General features: G+C 43.1%; 2 protein-coding genes and 2 non-coding genes across 10 annotated transcripts; 3 read left to right on the top strand and 1 right to left on the bottom strand.

The window, feature by feature from the left end:
- The first annotated feature begins 1,908 nt into the window (after window positions 1–1,908).
- Window positions 1,909–13,953, top strand: slc25a38b (solute carrier family 25 member 38b). Of its 6 annotated transcripts, none has more exons than XM_018761402.2 (8): window positions 1,909–2,554; window positions 3,886–4,029; window positions 8,623–8,747; window positions 9,079–9,163; window positions 10,622–10,801; window positions 11,759–11,927; window positions 12,123–12,289; window positions 12,575–13,952. In XM_018761402.2, the coding sequence occupies exons 2-8, from the start codon at window positions 3,958–3,960 to the stop codon at window positions 12,695–12,697; spliced, it is 921 nt and encodes a 306-aa protein (XP_018616918.1). In that variant the 5' UTR covers window positions 1,909–2,554; window positions 3,886–3,957; the 3' UTR covers window positions 12,698–13,952. The 6 variants fall into 6 exon arrangements, with proteins under 6 accessions (XP_018616918.1, XP_018616917.1, XP_018616916.1 ...); XM_018761401.2 differs by having other exon boundaries at window positions 3,883–4,029; XM_018761400.2 differs by having other exon boundaries at window positions 1,909–2,558; window positions 3,883–4,029.
- Window positions 13,954–15,718: 1,765 nt separating this feature from the next.
- Window positions 15,719–19,478, top strand: rpsa (ribosomal protein SA). Of its 2 annotated transcripts, none has more exons than XM_018761430.2 (8): window positions 15,719–15,762; window positions 16,760–16,931; window positions 17,098–17,216; window positions 17,990–18,235; window positions 18,611–18,739; window positions 18,818–18,977; window positions 19,155–19,202; window positions 19,318–19,478. In XM_018761430.2, the coding sequence occupies exons 2-8, from the start codon at window positions 16,799–16,801 to the stop codon at window positions 19,410–19,412; spliced, it is 930 nt and encodes a 309-aa protein (XP_018616946.1). In that variant the 5' UTR covers window positions 15,719–15,762; window positions 16,760–16,798; the 3' UTR covers window positions 19,413–19,478. The 2 variants fall into 2 exon arrangements, with proteins under 2 accessions (XP_018616946.1, XP_018616947.1); XM_018761431.2 differs by having other exon boundaries at window positions 15,723–15,762; window positions 16,785–16,931; window positions 19,318–19,453.
- On the top strand, window positions 17,645–17,784 carry LOC114909244 (small nucleolar RNA SNORA62/SNORA6 family). The gene has a single exon (XR_003797185.1). It is a non-coding gene; the product is annotated as a small nucleolar RNA SNORA62/SNORA6 family (small nucleolar RNA).
- A 930-nt stretch (window positions 19,479–20,408) lies between the features above and the next one.
- Window positions 20,409–20,481, bottom strand: trnar-ccu (transfer RNA arginine (anticodon CCU)). The gene has a single exon. It is a non-coding gene; the product is annotated as a tRNA-Arg (tRNA).
- Window positions 20,482–20,527: the final 46 nt, after the last annotated feature.

The following is a 20,527-nucleotide window of genomic DNA, read 5'->3' as shown; positions in this document are numbered from 1 at the left end:
CCCTACAAATGCATATACACACACACATTATCAGAACCGCTTGTCCCTTACAGGGTCACGGGGAACCGGAGCCTACCCGGCAACACAGGGCGTAAGGCCGGAGGGGGAGGGGACACACCCAGGACGGGACGCCAGTCCGTCGCAAGGCACCCCAAGCGGGACTTGAACCCCAGACCCACCGGAGAGCAGGACTGCGGTCCAACCCACTGCGCCACCGCGCCCCTACAAATGCATATAGAAAATTAAAAATTTTGGACCAGTAGTTTTTAAGGAAAAACGTGAAGGAGCCCGAGCCAGTTCCGCTTTGAACGTGGGCGGCTATCATGGCAAAGCTAGAACGGTTGAGAAGTGCACACTGTTAATTTAGTGTGTTTCTTGGCAAAATTATGTTGTTTTGACATGACCTTCGCACACATTCCTCTGGGGAAGTGCGCCCCCTCACCCCCCCGCGCGCGCGCGCTTCCTTCATGGATGCCTGAATTTAAAGCAAAAATAGACAAGACAACAGATAACCCACAAACTCAAATCGGAAAATCCCAGAAGCATTGCAGAATTGTTTTAATAACTCCATTTCACGTGTCAATTCAATGCAAATGAAATAATTTTTCGCTTTGAATCACGTAGCAGTCAGTCAGTGGCCTCAAGCTTCGGAAGCAGAAGCGGAAAGTTAAAAAAAAAAAAAAAAAAAAAAGAAGCTGGAGTGAAGACAAGTGAGAAACACTTTGGGAGACGTGGTAAGAAGCGCACCGACGCGCTTTCAGGTGCTTTCAGGACAGGTAACCGCGCACGAGCAAGCGCAAGACAGGCACCGTGCACGCGCCTCGCTCCTTATACGGTCCGCGCATGCGCAGCTCTCTCCAACTGACCGCAGGTCAGTCCGCTGAAGTGAGGGAAGTATTTCGTGAGAACTTTGTACGTTGTGCTTACGGTTATTCTTTGTCCGTCTTTCTGTCTGTACCTGTTCAGGTAACTGCAGCCAGATACTTACTGAATAATTAGCTCAGTAACTGTGCGGACTGGAGTGTGAGCTGTTAACGCCGGTTAGCTGGGTTAAAATGAACTCGTCGTGAGACCCAACTTAATTTCTGGCAACTTAAGTTTTGGCAACTTTAAATTCTTATGAAGCTGAAGAAATATCCAGACTCATGTCACATATTTTTACACTCACTGTCTGTGTGTTCACCTTCTACCTCATGTGTGATCATTATATTCATGAATATTTTCCCTCCATAATTAATTTGAGGTAAGGTCACCGTCTGATAACTGCCCTGTGTGTTTATTATAGCAACAGCAACATTGGTTTTTTTCAGATAGTGACAATGTGAGGAAAATGTATTATTTTTTCCTCGTATGATTATTTCTGAGGCGAATGAAATGACAGTGTTTGTCACAAACGAAAATATGTTCTTGAGCTGGAGCTGAACTAACACAGAAAATTGTTTGTTATTCTCACAGGGCAAAGAAGGAAGAGGCTTCTTTAAAGTAGTTTTTGTCCATGCAGTCGTTTTTGTACAAGTTATTGCTAAAAAAAAGCTGTACCATTTAGTCCGACTGGGTCCTGGAATATATTGCACTCCACTTCGAGTCAGAAGACACTTTTTATTAAGAATCTCTCTATCCCTGTATTAAAGTCATTTTCTATTTCTAGACTTCTATATCAAGACAGAATGATTCGCTTATGTTAGCAAGTTCTTTATGTTATACAAATAAATCTTTGTCTTGGAAATGCGTGTTTAGAACCCATCCTTTTGATGCAACGTGACGTTTTGACGTTTTAAGTACTGCCGATTAACTGGAGTTTTGTTGCAGTAGCCGCCTGTCACCAGTAGATGGCGACAGGCTGCTACTTTTTATTAAAGCGGCGCTCTGCAGTTGCTCCCCGTCCACTTTCCGCAGAAGGAGAGCAGGTTGAAACCGGTTTGTGAGCGACCGGTGTGTCCGGGGAAGGAAAGCGGCTTGGCAGCTTTCGGAAATACAGCGGGGTGTCGTGGAACTCGTCTCACGGCGACAAATACAGGAGAAGCAACGAAAGCCTGAACCTGATCTAGTGCTCCCCTATTTCAGCCAGTCAGCAAGGGCAAGTGAAGTGGGAAGTGCTGCATACCATAAGTTGTTTTATTTACAAAAGTGTTTTCCCCCTCGAGGCGCAACTTGATGACGTAATTTCTCTGAGCCCAGCATCGTCATGGTGGAAAGTAACGCTGAAGTGTCACTTAATGACACTACTTTTTCTTTCGAGAGGGAAGCCACTGAAGTTTCTACGGCTAAGAACGTTTTTATCCAATTATAATAGTAGGTTGTTAGTTATTAAGCCTGGTTACCTTCCTGTCGCTGTTGGACGAAAAGGAGAACAATTTTGGACTTTGATATTCACGTGCAAAATAAAAAAAAAAAAAAAAAATAGAAATTAAAACCAAAGTGATTGATTGGATATTTGTAGGATGTGAGTTTGTGGACACTTGGCTGAAAACTGAATTTATCGGGTGGCAGTGCTGTGAGTCTCTCCGCTGGTGATCGGTGGCCGGAGGCTGATGACTGTCGACCACTGGCAGTGGTAGGTACGTACGGAAAGTAATTTAAATAAATTTAATTTAATTTTATTTCATGTGCGTAATGCAGTGACATGTGTGACATAATAAGCTAGTTTATTCGTGCGACTTTATGCACACAGAATTTCCTTGAGATGCACGTTGGGTGTGGAAGTGTGGATTTTGTTGATATGTTACTGGGGTTAGGTTAGGGTTAGAGATAGTGTGAGGGTTAGGGTGTAGTTTAGTGTTGGGCTTAGTGTAAGTGCTGGGGTTAGGGATCTTAGGGTTAGGGTTTGGGTGAGGTTTAGGGTTAGTGTTAGGGTTAATGTTAGGGATAGGGTAAGTGTTAGTGTTGGGGTTAGGGTTACTGTTAGGGTTAGTGACAGGGTTAGGGTTACTGATAGTGTTAGGGTTAGTGTTAAGGTTAGGGTTAGCGATAGTGTTAGAGATAGTGTGAGGGTTAGGGTGCAGATTAGTGTTAGGCTTAGTGTTGGGGTTAGGGTTAGTGTTAAGGTTAGTGTTAGGGATCTTACGGTGAGTTTGTATTAGGGTTAATGTTAGGGATAGGGTTAGTATTAGGGTAAGGGTTACTGTTATAGGGTTAGTGTTGGGGTTGATGTTAGGGTAAGGGATAGTGTTAGTGTTAGTGTTAGGGTTGTGTTGAATGTACTTTGTCATTGATTTTGCCTGGTGGAAAATCAGTTTTTTTTGTTTATAGATGTTTATATAAATAGCTAGCAAATATATGTGTGCCTGTGTTGAACTCTTAAGCAGTATGGGACTTGTTATTCTTGAAAGGAAAACAAATGGAAATTGAGGAGTGCTCAATTCCTGCAGAATTTATGAAGTTGAAGTATTCTGTAAGCTTGTAAGTTCACTAGTAGTAATTGTAATTGTAACATTATAAGTTGCTTATAACTGTTGAACAATGAATAAACCTTCACGCATCTACTCGTGTAATGTAATGTAAATGTTTTAAAAAATATATTAGGAGTTTGATTAGGAATTGTTCATATTCGGATAAATGTCTGTGCAGCAACTTGTGTGATGAACTTTGGTTCATAATGGTGGAAAGTAAGTAACTGCATTTAAGAATCACATGTCTGCATCTGTTTCTTTTTCTGCTAATGTAATGTACGCATTGTATTTTTTATGAGATGTACGTTGCTTTGGAGAAAAGCGTCTGCTAAATGAATAAATGCAAACATAAGTAATAATGCAGTTAGTACGAACTAGTTGTAGAGTTACTTAAATTTATAGTTTAATTTAAAAGCTGTAACTATAATGGGGAAAAAAAAGAAAATACATGTGTGATTTAAAATTTTATTTGACCCTTTAACTATATTTCTAGAAGAGAAAGGAATTGATCCTGTCCAAGATAAAGGCAGAAGTACAGCCTGCAGGAAGGGCACTGGAGACTGACCCCATGATACACCAGAGCCCGGCGGTCCTGCAGGATTCTGGAGAACCCCTCAGGAACAAAATGGAGCTGGCACTAGTGAGTGTGCTCAGTGCTTTGCCTGCAGTATGTTATTGTGTTTGCAAATATGCAGTAATATCCTGTTATGTGAAGGAGCTTCTTGACATGAGTGAAATAAGCCTGAAGTCATTAATTAATATGTCATAACTGGTAATACTTTAGTACAAATAAAGTATGCTATTCCCTTAGAATATCAATTTGAATATTTTTGAGGCAGCAGGTAGTGTAGTGGTTTAGGACTGTCGCCTTAGACTGAGGGTACCAGCTTCGAACCTCACTCCTGTTGTAGGACCCTTGAACAGAATACTTGGTCCAAACTGATACAGTAGGAATACTCTGCTGTATAAAATTGGTAAATCATTGGAAAAAGCCATCAGTGATGTAAATGCACATAATATTAATCAATACATTGGCTAAAGTGCATTCATACACTACTGTGTATATGACAACCGCTCAACTGAACACATCAAGGTGCAAATTCATGTTGATGTTGAGCCAGGCTCTTGTCAGTAGCTGACTTGACGAACCCAGTGTATTTCTGCAAGGGGTCTGTCATCTGAGGTCATGATAGAGGACTTGAGTGCATTGTGGGTTAATAATGGTGAGTCTTTATGACCCACTTCTCATAATGATAATGTATTTTGACAAGTCTGGTTCAGCATGAGCCGCAGTGCTCATGCCCTGTGTTTGAAAGTCCCTGAGCATGGCCAAAGATGTCAGTGGGTTTCTAAGGCAGCTGCTTCCTCAAGCATCTGTTCAGAATTCTTTGATACATGTAAATGGTGTTTGTAATTCCTCTCAATTCTGGCTTTTGCCAGAAATGGGTCACACTCCTCCATACAAGCTGCCCTTTTTTTTTTTTTTTTTAATAAACTGTCTGGCTTAGTGCGGAAGGCCAATTTTCCCGAGTCGCTGGTTTAACATTGGTTGCTGGAGTCTGCGAACGAGTGGCTATTGGCTGTTGCCATGGAATCACTCTGAAGGGAGGGGCGTGATGGAGGGGAGAAAGGGGAAGAGGGATGGATTGAGAAAGGCAGAGGTTCTTGAGCGGTGTGAAGAGTCATCCACATTTTACAGGTCCTGATGATGGGCTCTTGACGGTTTATAAGACGTTACAGTGCACGTTTTGCTTCTGCATTGTTTTCGTGTAAATGTATGGCTTCATGCTTATTTTCCAATTGAACTCTAATTGGGAATTTCTGTTTAATAATTACTAGCAGCAAATTGCCCTCACACATTAGCTAGTGAAATAGATGTATTAGTAAATAAACTCCTCCTCTATACATTTACATTTATGGTAGAAATATACCATATGAAATTACACTGTGACATCTATATAAAATACAATTAAAAACAACTGTCAAAGCAGCTGTTGTATAATGTAAAGAAGGTATCTGTGTGGCCTATTGAAAACACAAAGGAATATTTAAGTTTGATGTATTGCACAGTTTTCTATGGTAGTGTAAGTGGTGAAGAACTAAGCTGTCACTTCAGAGGTTTTTATTAAAATGTATGTATCATGGTTTTGAAAGAAAATGTTGAACTTGAATGTTCAAATGTTAATTTCTGATTTTTAATTACATGAGGTCTGTATACAGTAGTTATGTTGTATGTATATGGTGATGTATACAATGGCTTACACTAAATTACACACAGTGACATATGCAAACACAGAGCTGTACAGCCACTGTATGACTCATGGCATTTTAAAAAGGCTAAAGCTTGCAGGGTGAAATCCAGAGGGGGGGGGGGGCTGTTACAGAGTGGTGCATGTGTGTGTATGAAGGAGAGAAAACCATAGAAGCCTCTGGATTAAGCTTCTATTGGTAGGAGGATACTGACTGGCATTGTATGCGAGAGAGAGAGGCAGGAATACACACACACACTGTCTGAAACTACTTGTCCCATACGGGGTCGCACGGAGCTGGAGCCTAACCCAGCGACACAGGGTGCAAGGCTGGAGGGGGAGGGGACACATTCAGGATGGGACACCAGTCCATCGCAAGGCACCCCAAGCAGGACTTGAACCCCACACCCCCCCCCCCAGAGAGCAGAACCTGGTCCAACCCACGGTGCTACCGTGCCTGAGGGAGGAATAGAGAATGGAGTATTATAGCCTAATTACGGGGGTTTTCAAACTTTTAAATCCCAAGGACCCCCAGATATGATAGTTCCACCACATTCACTGATTCAACAAGTCCTAATGGGATGGATGATCCCGGTGGCTTGGCCACAGTTTGTCAAAGCATGGTTTCATTTTAGTGAGAGCCATGCAGGCGCACGTCACTTCGGATCTCGAGGGGCCTGGCGCTTGGACTGAAGTGCTTTCGGTGCTGAAAATCTAGCTTCACAAAAGTTGTTTGTGGCAAAAGGTAAAAGATACGTTATTGCCTTCTCAGACAAAACAGGGAAGTCCTTTCTCACAGACATCCAAAACTCTTATAGGCAGAGGAACTCTGTTTTCCATCTTTCCCTCATCAGTTGTTCTTGGGCTGCTAGACCTAGATGAGTGCCAACCCCTGGTGCAAAAGGGTTTCTAGCAAAGTCCAGGTGGGTGTTGTTCAAATCAGTGAAATATTGTTTAAAAAAGCTCCGAAGATGTGACCGGCAAGACTGGATTATGGGTGTGATCTTGTCAGCAGTGGAGGAGATCAGTGGCACTTCTGGTTATAGAGAGGAAACATTCCTGTAACTCCCTCTTTCGCTTTACTTTCCCACATGCATGTGAATTTTTGTGCACACCTTATCTTGTGTACTCAGTATGTGAACATTGTGCCCTTGCATGCTCTGATCGAGAACTTCGAGACAGTTGGCAAGCTCCGACTTTTCACCACAGAGAAACTCTGAGCTCTTTGCGCAGCGCCTACACCCCTCCCCGAGCGGAGCAGCGAGCCCTCATAATCAGCATCTATTTCTTTGCAGAATAAACCAACCAAACAGTCTGTGTCTCAAGGGCTGTGATTTTGCGTAGTTCACAGTTTTAGCTACATCCTTCGGCATGTGATGGAAATCATCATCAATGCGTTTGGCCACAGGAAAGAACCTCACGGTGAAGCATAAAGTATGTGGCCACAGCATCTCGGGGGGGGCTTTCTCTTTGATCAGAGTCACAACACCGCTGCGCTTGGCATCAGTACTGTACACTGCAACACACCGAGACCAGTCTATTGAACTGACCGTCATCAATTGATCCATCATATTAAATATGTCCTGCCCTGTGGTTCTGCCTTCAAGGGCTCTACAAAAAAGAAGTCCCTTGATAAATTTGTCCTGAGCGAGGAACGGATTGATTTAGACCATAAGCTGTGCTTGATTTGCAGCAACATCAGTACTTTGATGCAAATTGCAGCGCTTGTTTAAAATGTTCGCTATAATATTATTGATATATATATTATAAATATTCACATAATGATAATGCACGTATTCTAAAAGCTGTGAAGCCATATCATTGTCCATATTTATTACCTTTGCGCCTGCTCACCGTGTTGTTGTCCGACAAAAGCACACGATCTACTTTTCGCGCCGCTTCCTCTCCAAATAACTCCCTGACAATGTCTTTAGTAACTGCTAATAATAATGCTTTGCCAAATTGGCAATCGTCCGGCTTCTTAGCACGTACCATGTGCGCAAAAGTGCAAAATGTAAAGAGTGCAAAGCATTTTGGGATAAACACGTTACAAGGAACCACTCTTATAAATGGCGAAACTATATGTAGATTTGGTTAACATCTTTAGGTGAACAAATAAATTATGTAAAAAAAAAAATGATCTTGAAATTGTAAATTATTTTGTTTGTCAAGTTTTCCGCGGACCCCCTGGCTCCCTCTTGCGGCCTCCAGTTTGAAACCCCTACATTCATTGTTGTAAGAGCGCAGGCAGCGAGAGCGTAAAAGCGGAGAAAGGGGAGAAATGCGAGACGCGCAGGACGCGAAAGGCAAGTCGCCGAGCGGCGTTGGAAAGGTAGGGCTGTTTGCGTGCGACATCGCCAGATATTATCCCTTGAAATTGCTTCTTAAGACGACGTGAACGTGAGTATGAGTGCAGCAAGTGAAGTGCGCTTATCACGCTTGTATTAAAGCAGTTTCTAAATTCAGATGGTTATATGGTTAGGTGTACATGATCCAGTGTGTTTGCTTACATTATTAGCGGTTTAGTTATTGAGTGTTTATTTTCAACAAAACAATGATAATGGAACACCAGGCTTAAAGTGATTAACAGTGACACTCGCTGTGTGTGTGTGTGTGTGTTCTGTCTCGGCGCATCTACATCACGTCGGTCCTTTTTGTCGTGTGTGTGTGCAGACAATCGCGTCTGATCCTCGTTTTTGCCATCCGTCTTGACGTGTGTGTGGATTTTTTGGGAAATATCTTAGTGCTTTTCCCGACCAGTTTCGTCGTGTCTCTTCTTTCACATACATGATGATACTAACCCTCTTGTCTTGGTTTTTCCTTGGCGACCTTTTCTATTTTGTACACCATGGGTGCATTGAGCACACATGGATGGAAGCCATAGGTGTTGGTCTTCAGTTTACTCATCTGTGATCTTAAGCAGCCCTTCTCCATTATTGTCATTTTTATGCTGATTGCATTGTTTCGTTCCCCCGCTCTTACAGGCGCACCCAGCCCTTAAAGCCTTCATGTGTGGCTCCCTCAGCGGCACGTGCTCGACCCTGCTCTTTCAGCCCCTGGACCTGGTCAAGACCCGTCTGCAGACCATCCAGAATAACATGCTTCCAGGGTGAGGTGCTGATCTGCGACAGCCCTAAGGCACGGGCGAACGCCAGCGTGGCCGTTACCATGATGCTAGCGAAGACCACTGTACGGTCCGGCACAGCACGCTGTTCTATTGTCAGGCAACGGAAAACTGACTCTACCCTTGATGGCTCCGCAGCTGACATAACCTTCGCGTCACGTAGCTTCCACAGTGAAATGCATCTCATATTACAGACTGCATGATTTGTCTGCTTACCTTCCATGTTGTGTGCATCTTGTGTGCTTCCAGATGTGCATCTTCATGTATGTTTACATTTCTGCGTGTACTGAAACTTTTTTCTCTCTCTCTCTCACAGTTCGCCAAGGGTAGGGATGGTGAAGGTGTTCATCAATGTCATCCGTACAGAGAAAGTGTTTGGACTGTGGAAAGGAGTGTCGCCGGTGTGTGTTGCGTGTTTGTTGTTTGCCTGTTGTTTTTCTTTTTCTTTTCCTATATGCAACGACAGGTTCTTGAAGTATAAAACCCCTTGGTGTTTAGTGAGGGGGTCATGTGGATGTGAATTACCCTCAACTCTTAATACAGCGCATGCCTTCGCAATTTATGCATTGAATAATGCTACAAATTTCAACATGTTGTAGGTCAGTACAGATATGTTTAGCAAAGGGTATCAAATCTGTTAGTGTGTGTGTGAGACAGTGTGTGTATGTCTTGGTTTAGTTTGGTTAGTATTTCTTAATGTCAAAATCTGAACTTAAAACTTAAGGGAAAAACGGTGGCAATTAATTTAAAATGAGGAAAGCGTTTATGTGTTTTGGGTAGTCATTGTAATGATTGTGATTAGAAAATTACATATAAGACATAGCCAGTGAAAGGTATCTTAGTATTAATAATGCAGTGATCTCATTCAGATAGTGAACAGATTACTGCGCGGCTAAGAAATCTCCAGCCCAAGAAGTTCGCTTGTGTAAGCTGTGTGACACAAAGAGTCACTGTCAGACATGAGCTGTTAGAAATAGAACCCCCCCCCCCAGTTCTCTTGACCTGACAACTGGAAATTTAGATGTCCCATTATTCTCTCATTCTCAGTAGGTGAGATTTTCTTTTACTGAGCACCAGCTTCTTGGGTTGAGGTTATACTGGGATACCTTAAAGTGCAAATACTGTCTAGACCAGGGCTAACCAACCAGTTTTTCCTCCTGCCTGTTTCTGTGGCCGGTCAACCACGGAAATAGCCACACTATTATTTAAGACATTTCATTTGAGAACTGCAGTGACATTCAAAGCCAAACATATATACACAGTGCCTTTATTTATTTATATTTTGTCATAAATTTGTATTGCATAATTATTAGTGATACTGAATATACAAAGATATTTCACCTCACAAAAAGCGATTTTTTTTTTTTGTATTTTTTGTTACAAATGTACTTTTTTATGGATCATTTTGTAATACTCTAGCACTAATGACGTACCCAATAAAAAGCAAAAAGGGATCCTTCAAAAAAGATCTTTTTTTTTTTTTTTTTGTAACATTGTGGGTAAATATTACAATGTCACAGACACTCATACAGCAACTCAAACATTTTTGTGAATGTTTATAACATAATTTGGTTCATCTAAATCGAATTGGCCACGTTCTTTGCTGAAATGGCCATTGGAGCTAATTGATTCCCCATCGCTGGTCTAGACAGTGGAAGTGGAAGGTGTACTTCCTTCAGGACAGCCTGTTTGACAAATTTGTGAATTTTTTGGTCATACGCTGCCAACGGAGTCTAAAACGACATGTGAAGTTAGTCTTAAGGAGTGAGACAGGACAGGAGCAAGAGCATCATTGGACGTGGGAAGCGGGAGTACCATGGCATTCTCTAACAGTCCCCCACTTTTTCTCCCTCCCCTAGTCATTTGTGCGGTGCATCCCAGGTGTGGGCATCTACTTCAGCACCTTCTACTCTCTGAAGCAACACTTCTTCCCAGAACATGCCCCCAACGCTGGCCAGGCTGTGTTACTGGGTGCAGGAGCACGGGCTGTGGCTGGGGTCTGCATGCTGCCTGTCACAGTCATCAAGACTCGCTTTGAGGTGAAGGCCTCTTGGGGGAGGGTTGTGGTGTGCAAAAGCCCCCAGTTAACGTAGCAGTGTGCAGGAGAAGTGTCCAGTGAGAACTTTTTTTGTATGCTTCACTGAAATGATAGTTCACTTATGCTCTTGTGACTGGAGTTTGATTTAAGTCACACTAGTGGCCCTGTGCTAATACCCACATGGAAAGTATTTAACCTAAGTCGCTTCAGCTGGGTGTAAAAACTAACTTGATTTTAAAACTGTTTAGATAATATAATAAGAATATTGACAGATGTTGCAAACATCAGAAGCTGTTATGAATACAGGTAGTCCTCGAATTGTGAAGGGGTTCCGCTCCGACAACCCCATCGTAAGTCGACTTCGTCGTAAACCGCAAATCCCCTCATACAGTTTTCTATGAACCGTAACAACATAGAAACAATCAACATACATGAATGTTAGTTACATTGTATAATAAGGCTTTGACATGTTTTTAACTAATCTCGCACATTATTCGTGTAAAACTGTACAAATATAGAATGATAATGCAAATACAGTAGCGCGTTATATTTTTATGCCATTGATTTTTGCCTTTTCTTTTCAGCACCACCAGTATGGTTTGGTTGCTAGCCATTTTATATAACAAGTAACTTGAAGGGTATTACAAATGAAACGTTTTGTAAACAAAACACAGACACTGCTAGATACCCAAGCAATGATTGAGAATTAAACAAAAACAGATCTTGGCGCCTTAGTGCGTCCATCTGATGTTATCGTACAGCACGTGGAAAAGTCATTGTTAGATGTTATTACTTAAGTCCTGACATTTGGTCATAAGGTTAATGGGATGGCTGTCGTAAGTCCATGTCGTTATAGGTCGTTACTTAGGGACTATCTGGATTTACATGCAAATTACAGGACGCTCCGGTCAAACTGAAATGGTTAGTTGATGTTTTGTTTCATCTTCTCATGTTCCAGAGCGGCCAATACGACTACAGGAGCGTGTTTGGAGCACTGCGTAGCGTATATAAATTGGAGGGACCCAGGGCCCTCTTCTCTGGGCTGACTGCCACCTTGCTCAGAGATGCCCCTTTCTCTGGAATTTACGTAATGTTCTATAGCCAGACCAAGAAGTCTCTACCCCAGGGTCAGTATCTCTACTCCAAGCCATGCTGTGTCAAATATGTGTATGTATTTGCATGTCTGTCAGAATGACTAACGGGAAACAAAGCAAACAGACTCTTCTCCCACCAGGCACGATTTTAATGTGTATCCATGCTCTCTATTTGGACGAAATTATGAAATATCCCGCTTTAGCCTCTGTCTCTCTCATCGCCCTCAGAAGTGACCTCATCTGCTTACGCACCCCTGGTGAATTTCAGCTGTGGGGTGCTGGCGGGAGTGATGGCTTCCCTAGTGACGCAGCCTGCTGACGTGGTCAAGACACACATTCAAGTGAGCCCTCACCTGTACAGGAGAACCAGGGATGCCATACACTTCATTTACACAGTAAGGGCCTTTGTTTACCTCATTACGTGCAGCTGCCATTGCTGATGTGGTGCTCAGCTGCGGTGTCATTTAAAATGATGTGCCAGCTCAACGATAATGTGGCCAGTTTAGTTTTAGCCCTGCCAACATGCAGTGCAAGGGCTTACGCATGTGCACTGTGGACAGTTTCATACTTTCTAAGGAGGTGTTAATCCATAATCCTCTTCTCTGTACTTTTTATTCCTGCCCCATCCCTTTTCCTGACATCTTTCTTTATCACACATTCTCTCTCTCTCTCCTTCTCAGGAGCAAGGTCTCAGAGGCTTCTTCCGAGGGGCAGTGCCTCGGTCTCTGCGGAGGACACTGATGGCTGCCATGGCCTGGACCGTTTATGAGCAACTGATGGCCAGGATGGGGCTGAAATCCTGAAGGAGAAATGAATGGACAGATGGGAAGATGAAGGCAAGGAGGGATGATGGTGATTTGAGCAGTCAGAGGAGCAAGAGTGTGGAAGAGGAGAGGAGACATTCTCTAAGCGAAGACATGTGGTGTAGGACAAGAAAAGTAGTATGCTATGGTAAAGAAAATACTTGAAAGTGAGGTCAGGGTAGTAAAAGGATATTTAGAGTACACTGAGGTGTGTTTATGTGTGTTATGCCATGTAACTAATGCCCTTTGAACCTTTGCCTACATTCCCATTCCTCAACTGTTAAGAAGTACTCCATTTCTGACTGGCAGACTGCAGAGCTGAGCCATGAGAGGTCCTGCAGGTGAAATGATCATATCGACATGGCGCCACTGTCTAGGCGGCAATTGGTGACAGCAACGCACTTTCTGATGCACTCCAAAGAGAGATTAGAGAGCCATGGCTACCTAAGTGAGCGAGTGCCGGCGAACCAGCTGAGTAACGTGGTGGCATTACCATGTAACCAGCGTGAGTGAGTGAATGAATGCATTAACAGGTACTCTTAGACTAATTTTGTTGACCTGGCAGAGCCGCACTGAAACACAGACAATCAGTTGAGCGCTACAGGCTGGACAAGGTGAGGTTTACAGGACTGTGTAGCGGCTGCCCGTGAGGTCCGCCTGTACGCTGTGCTGCACACACTATTTTTTTCTTTACGTGGAGACAGGACTGTTGTCTTCTCTATTGCACTATAACTAAAGACAGGACTTATGGAGACCCGTGTGTTGATTCCTACTGACTTGTGTTGTCACTGTCTGTCCGTGCCACTCCAGGTTTCAATTAAGAGCGTGCAGTACAGTTAAATAGCCTTCTCTGTAGTCCACAGTAGATTCTGTAGCTGCCCAGGTCTTTCAGATCACAGATGCCTACGATGTGTAGAAGAGGGAAGTATGACACCAATGGGGAGGCACTGACTTGTCTGAAAACGCACTTTAAATACGGGGGACAGACGTTGACTAGGCATTGCTGTCAGTTTCCTTTGACACTGCGGTGGAACAGAAGGCTGCCTTTTCCTGCCTGTGCCCAGCTAAGACGGACTAGACCACAAGTTCTTTTTTGTAGCTTGGAACAGTCCCTTTGCCTCGTTGTTGAAGGGTGATGTAATCCTCATTACTGTCTTGGCATATACTGTTGTTATTGTGCATATGTGTTCTGTACATGTGCAGTTTTTGCTCAGATGGACAGTGTGCCTGAGTAAAATTCCCTTTGTATAAAATTGTATTTTCATAGTGGGTTTTTTGCTTCTTTTGTCTGTAATCTTACAATAAAGCATCAGCTTTTCCGAAATGAATGCAGTGGTGTTTGCTCACGCCATTCCGGTTACTAATTGGCTTTTTGTGTGTTTTTACCATTCTTGTATTAACATAGTTCTGACTTTGTGTTCTCTTATGTCTGGTAATATTTTGTCAAGGTGTGTTTTTACAATGGTGTGTGACACTCCCTGCTGAGAGCTCCTACGGTTTTCGGAGATCTTGATGTTCCAGGGAATGTAGGCACCACGTTAACTCGCAGTGGGCCTTGATGTTGCCTCCCCGGGGAGGCCATGAGTGACAGCTGTCATTCTCGCAGTCACACAAGATGATCAGCGGTCATTAAACTTGCAGTTCCCAGTAGTGTGTCATTTAGTGGAACTTCTCAGTGGTTTTGGATCCTGAGTATCCTGTAAAGCATGTCAGATTTGTACCTATTGGGGTAAACTTTAAAAGTAATGTTATTTAGAGTTTTGCCATATATTTTTCTTTCAGTTTGACAACAAACTAAAGAGAACTGTCAATTTTTCTACTACTAACACACATTTCTCCTGAGGTGCTGTGATAAAGACAACTGCTTATGTATGGACCAAAGCTGTGTGGTAGAGATAAGGTTTTTCTCTGAGTGGGGGAGGGGTGGGGAAGGGGTGGATAATCAGTGGTAAATGAGAACACTGAAAAGGGATAAAGATGAAATTAATTTTTTTTTTTTTTTTTTAAACACACAGATCATTTAAAATTGTTAGGACTGTGACACCACGAGACTCTACGAATGTCACTGCACCATTCATTCGGCAAAAATACGGGGTCTTCCTGGTGGAAATACAGTTAAAATGTGAACATGCGAGAAATGCCTTAGCTATATAAATGGTGCTCTTTTATGTTTGTAAGTACTGATTCAGTGATTATATTTGGCAAAAAAAAGCATCTTTTGCTTTTTACTGGGGTTTCGTATAATCCCAGTAATAGGTTCACAGAGTGTTGCTGCAATCAAGGACTAATTCCATGGACTGGAGCCTCAGTAACTAGAAACAGTGTGGTGTTGGCAGGAAAAATAAAGGTAATGGTGACAGATACAGCTGTTTTGTCATGTGGGGCAAAAAAATGTAAACAAATTGCCTTTTGTTCTCCTGAACCTCTGTCATGCCGTTGATTCCTTTTTTAAGATTCTGTGATCAGACTGCAGATTCAACCGATTTCAAAACACTGGTATTATTAACATACAGTTTCCATTTATAAATATGCACTGGTGGTTATATATAGGATTTTCGTGTGTGGTGTGCTGTCGTGCGCTGTGTTTACCGCATCGGAGCGGTGTTTTTTTTCAGAGCTTCTACAGCGACACCTGGTGGTAGAACTGGGAATCGCCCTGACTCCGTGGTCAAGTACATAAGAGAGCATTTTCCTTCTAGTTTCCTTTTTGTAAATGATTTTCTCCACAAGATCATCTAAACTGAACTTTATTACAACGTAATTTTAAGATATTTCTAATTATCACTATTGTTAGCTTTGAGTTCAGTATACTAAAAAAATAGAAACTCGGACACAATACAGTTGATACTACTTGTCGTTCGCAGGCGCGCTGAAATAGTGGGAGTTTCCTTCTATGTAAATCTAAGATGCTGATTGGTGCTGGAGTATAAAAAGTAACTTCCGGTTTCAGCTTTCAATTCTCAGTTGCGATTGGTGGAAATTTTGATATAAAAATGCGTCACTTCCTGTCTTCGGCCTCTTTTTCTTCCCGTGTGGTACAAGTCTCCATACGGCGTTGTCTCGTGGTGAGTGCAATAAAGCATTTTTTGACGTTTTAAAACTTAAAACTGTCGGAAGTTCACACTCCACCGATACAGCGTAACGTTCTCACGATGTTTATTGGCCAGAACTTAGTCCTGTACCTTTCATATTAGCTGGCTTTAACGATATTTGCTGACGGAACACGAGGCCTTCAAGCCTGCACTGTCACTGTCAGAGAACACGCGGCGCGCGCCGTTAGATATCTCGGTGAAGTGGCAGCGGTTAAAACGCTGCTGAAAAAAAACTCAATAATACAGACTTGGGCTGTCAGTTGAGCAACCCGTCGACAAATATAGAACGTGTAACTTTTAAAGTGTACATTTAAGCTCCCCTATTCGCGGTAATTCTGTAAAAGCCCCGTGGCCAACTTGCTAACCCCGGGACCGGCGTGTCCCGAACCGGCGAACGTACATGAGTCATGATGATTATTTGACCCCTCAATGGGGCCAGTGCAAGGTTGCAAAGCGTTTTAATGCTCATCACATTGAGCTCGTGGTTCTTTGAAGCACGCCATTCAGCCTGGCCCCTGGTGCCTTGTTGATCGTGGTGCTCTGGGGTGCGAGGTGTGCAACAGAAAAAAACAGGCCAGGTTTCGCTGACACCATGAGGGCTGAGGCCCCGGGACTGGGGTTTGATAGTGACCTGAGCCACAAAACACTTTGTGACCTTCTCTTCCTAGACTAAAGGACTAAGCACTTGGAGCGCTGAGTTTTTGTTAACAATCAGTGAGTCTCAAGTTGTGGTGGTGGTGTGTTTTATTTGCTTGTCTGCAGTCATGTTTGACTACCTGCACATAGTAGCTGTTACTTGTCTTGTCCTTTTATTGTCCTTCATCTACATGCTGCTGTTTGGTGTTGAGCTCCAACCAATTCTGGTATGCAGTATACTTACCGATGGAGTTCTGAGTTCAGCAATAATATTCTGTGGTAACATGTGGTGGATGGTGCTTACGGCTCCGGTTTTCCTTTCCCCATCCTACAGCTCTCCCGTATTACCCGTTGCGCAGGGAAAGTGGTCACGATGTCCGGAGGTCTAGATGTGCTGCAGATGCGGGAGGAGGATGTGCTGAAGTTCCTGGCGGCAGGAACCCACCTGGGAAGTACCAACCTGGACTTCCAGATGGAGCAATATGTCTACAAGAGGAAGAGTGATGGTAAGTGTAACACCTTTTGTGTCTCTTCAGATCTCCTAGCATCGAAATTGACTACAAAGGGACTGATTGTCACTTCATAATTTTCCACATTTGACCGATGCGAAATTTCAAGGGAAAGGGTGAAAGGTGAGAAGTAACATCTAATGTTGTGCCTACCTGCCTCCAGGTGTGTACATAATCAACCTGAAGAAAACGTGGGAGAAGCTGCTTCTGGCAGCACGTGCCATTGTTGCTATTGAGAACCCAGCCGACGTGTGCGTTATCTCCTCCAGGAATACTGGACAGGTAAGTATCTACTGCAGATACTGATAGATGACACTATATAATGGACCCTTAAAAGTAGAATGGTAACGTGTGATGGTAGACTGCTGTATAGCTTGTGTAGCAGCTACCCTTATCCATTTATCAGATGCCCTTTTTTTGAGGTGTATGTCACTATGGGGGGAAAAGCATTTCACCAACAGAAGCAAATGTGTATCTCCAAATTATCATCACTGTTTAAACCAGTAATGTTGCTGTGTGCAGAACTGGTAGAGTCCCAATTTAATGAATAACATTAACAGTAACGTGAGTAGTGTGGTATTGGCAGGAAATATAAAGGTAATAGTGACAGATGCTGAGCGTGAAGTGACTGCACTACAGGTATGCCATTGTTGTACAGAAATGGCAGCAGTGTTTTGTACTTGTAGAATTTCATAATTTGACCTGTATCCTTTGCACACTATTAAACCCTGGCACTGATGTTGGTGTGCAGGGGTCGGAAGTGTGCTAAAGCAAGCAGGCCGGGTTTTCGCTAACACCATGAGGGCTGAGTCCCTTTGACTGGGGTTTGATAGTGACCTGAGCCACACCAACCACAGTCATGTCTGTCAAAGAAGTGCTTAGCCTTTTACATCTATGTTTATTCCTCTTGAATAAACTGTTAGATGGCTTTTCTTTACTGCACTGGAAAATCAGTGATGTGGGTTTCTTCACTTTGCTGCTGAAGAATGGAGCACTTGATGTACATTTTACTGAGAGTTGCCTTTATGGTTGTTAAACTGAACTGTTCTTCCTAGAGAGCAGTGCTGAAGTTTGCCTCTGCCACCGGTGCCACCACCTTTGCTGGTCGTTTCACCCCTGGGACATTCACCAACCAGATCCAGGCAGCGTTCAGGGAGCCCCGTCTTCTGATTGTCACAGACCCCCGCGCTGACCACCAGCCCCTGACAGAGGCGTCCTACGTCAACATTCCCACCATTGCCTTGTGCAACACAGACTCTCCTCTGAGATACGTGGATATTGCTATCCCCTGCAACAACAAGGTACACATCTAATACTGTTTAGGCTGCAGTAAAGCAAAGTGAATGTTCATCTTAGCATGAGCCAGCATCAGTTACCTTAGCTATTTTGGGGAACAGATCCTTTTCATTAGCTTGCCTTCAAATGGCATAACCATTTTTCCTAGTTAAATCTTGAAATTCAGTCTGTGATAGTGACTGCACACTGTTAGAGCCCGGCACTTGCTTTTCAGTGGAGTGAGGGGTGTAGGAAGTGTGCTAAAGAAATGCTAGGTCTCTTTCCCCTTGTCTCTGTATGGGCTTAGGGGAAGTTCCTATATACCCTGCTACACATTTCCAAGTGGTCATATGCTAACTGTAATAGTCTTTCTGCTCTGTGTGGCTGAATGGATGTTGTAGGGTCACCACTCCGTTGGACTGATGTGGTGGATGCTGGCCAGGGAGGTGCTGAGGATGAGGGGGACAATCTCCAGGGAACATCCGTGGGAAGTCATGCCTGATCTCTACTTCTATAGAGATCCTGAGGAGGTATGTTAATGCAATTGCTTGATCAACAAGATACAGGAAAAAAGACTTGGCACCCACAATGCTTCTCATGTCTCTCAGATTGAGAAAGAAGAACAGGCTGCAGCAGAAAAGGCGGTGGGGAAAGAGGATTTCCAAGGAGAGTGGACTGCCCCCGTGGCTGATTTTGCTCAGCCTGAGGTTGCTGATTGGTCTGAGGGTGTGCAGGTGCCCTCTGTTCCCATCCAGCAGTTCTCTGCAAGTAAGTTGCTTCCCACGTCTTCTCAGTAGTCCTTCAGAATTCAGAAAACGGCAGATAAAAAGGTACCATTGCTACATATAGATGGTGGAATTCTAAAACTGGGATTTGGACCGCCGTTAACATGGATGCTGTCAGAACTGCAAACTCTTCAATCATTGATTACTCCTTTTTCTTCAGCTGCTGCCCCTGCCAAGGCCAACCCAACCACCACTGAAGTGTTCCAAGGTAAGATTTGGGAAATAAAGTCAAAACTACCTCCAGTCTGTTTCACAGTAAGACCTAACTTAAAGGCAGTGCCAAACAAATTGCACTCATGCTCTGTTCTCGCATGTTATTACAGAAGATTGGAGTGCCCAGCCTGCTACAGAGGATTGGTCAGCTGCCCCCACTGCCCAGGCATCTGACTGGGGTGGTGCCACTGCTGATTGGTCCTAGGTCATCTCTGCAAAACCTGGATTGAAAACGCTTTGGAAAGTCAATAAATGTGACTTTGTTTAAATATGGCTTTTTGTGATTGTTGGATAAATGCCTTGCTCTAATAGAAATTACTTTTTTTTTTTTTTTTTTTTTTTTTTTTAAAAATACAAATTCCCCAACGCAACACGCTACCTGTCCACGTATTTGCTTATGTGAATGGAAGCCAAGGCAGAGTGAGGCCTTCATGAAATGAACATGCCAGGGTATAAAAAGGGGTAAAAGTGTCCTTCAGCACTCCTCCCTATAGAAATTAATTTTATTTTTATATGCAGATTTTGACTGGTGAAAGGTTATCTTTAAATTAGATTCAGTGGCCAGTTTATATGTGGGTAAGGTATGCAATGCTTAGAAATTAGTCACTAGACATAAAACTGAGTCTGCAGTTTTCTCATTGTTCAAATACTTGTACCAGCTCTTTAGTGGGACTCAGCCAATAAACTCTGGTATAAAACAGTAAGCAATGGTCACTGTCAGTCACATTTGGAAAAGTCTGAATTTCTATGCCCTAGAAGTAGGAACATCAAATAAGCATGTAAAGGTGTTGCTAGTGTGTCTGGAAAAAATTGAAATGAATTTGCAATTAGTAAATATTTTGGCTGCTTTTCTTCTAGAATGATCCTCATTTTCTGATGTTTGAGATTTATGGTTAAGAACAGTAAAAATTACACTCCATAGTGATCCAAAGGGTAGTATAATAAATATGGGTAGTAAAGGCCCAACACTTATGTAATCCTACTGAGACACAACAAAGTTAAAAATGCTTAACTCTTATACAATGCATTAAAAACTAGTACTTGTTAAGACCACAGAACTGTGTTCTGCTCACCCTTTTCAAGGAATCGTTAGTACAGGCTGGACATCGACTTTCTCTGCTTTTATAAGCGGGGTGGCAGGTCATGAACCAGAGTATGGTATTTCGATCCTTTAACGGAATAGGAACAAAACACCAACACCCACCCCAGATGGGACTCGAACCCACAATCCCTGGCTTAGGAGGCCAGTGCCTTATCCATTAGGCCACTGGGGCACAACGAGAAACCATTTGCAATATTTAGACCTTTGGATGAAAGGAA

Source organism: Scleropages formosus, chromosome 20, assembly GCF_900964775.1.
Source record: "Scleropages formosus chromosome 20, fSclFor1.1, whole genome shotgun sequence".
Lineage (NCBI taxonomy): Eukaryota > Metazoa > Chordata > Actinopteri > Osteoglossiformes > Osteoglossidae > Scleropages > Scleropages formosus.
This window is presented reverse-complemented; position numbering and strand designations above follow the sequence as displayed.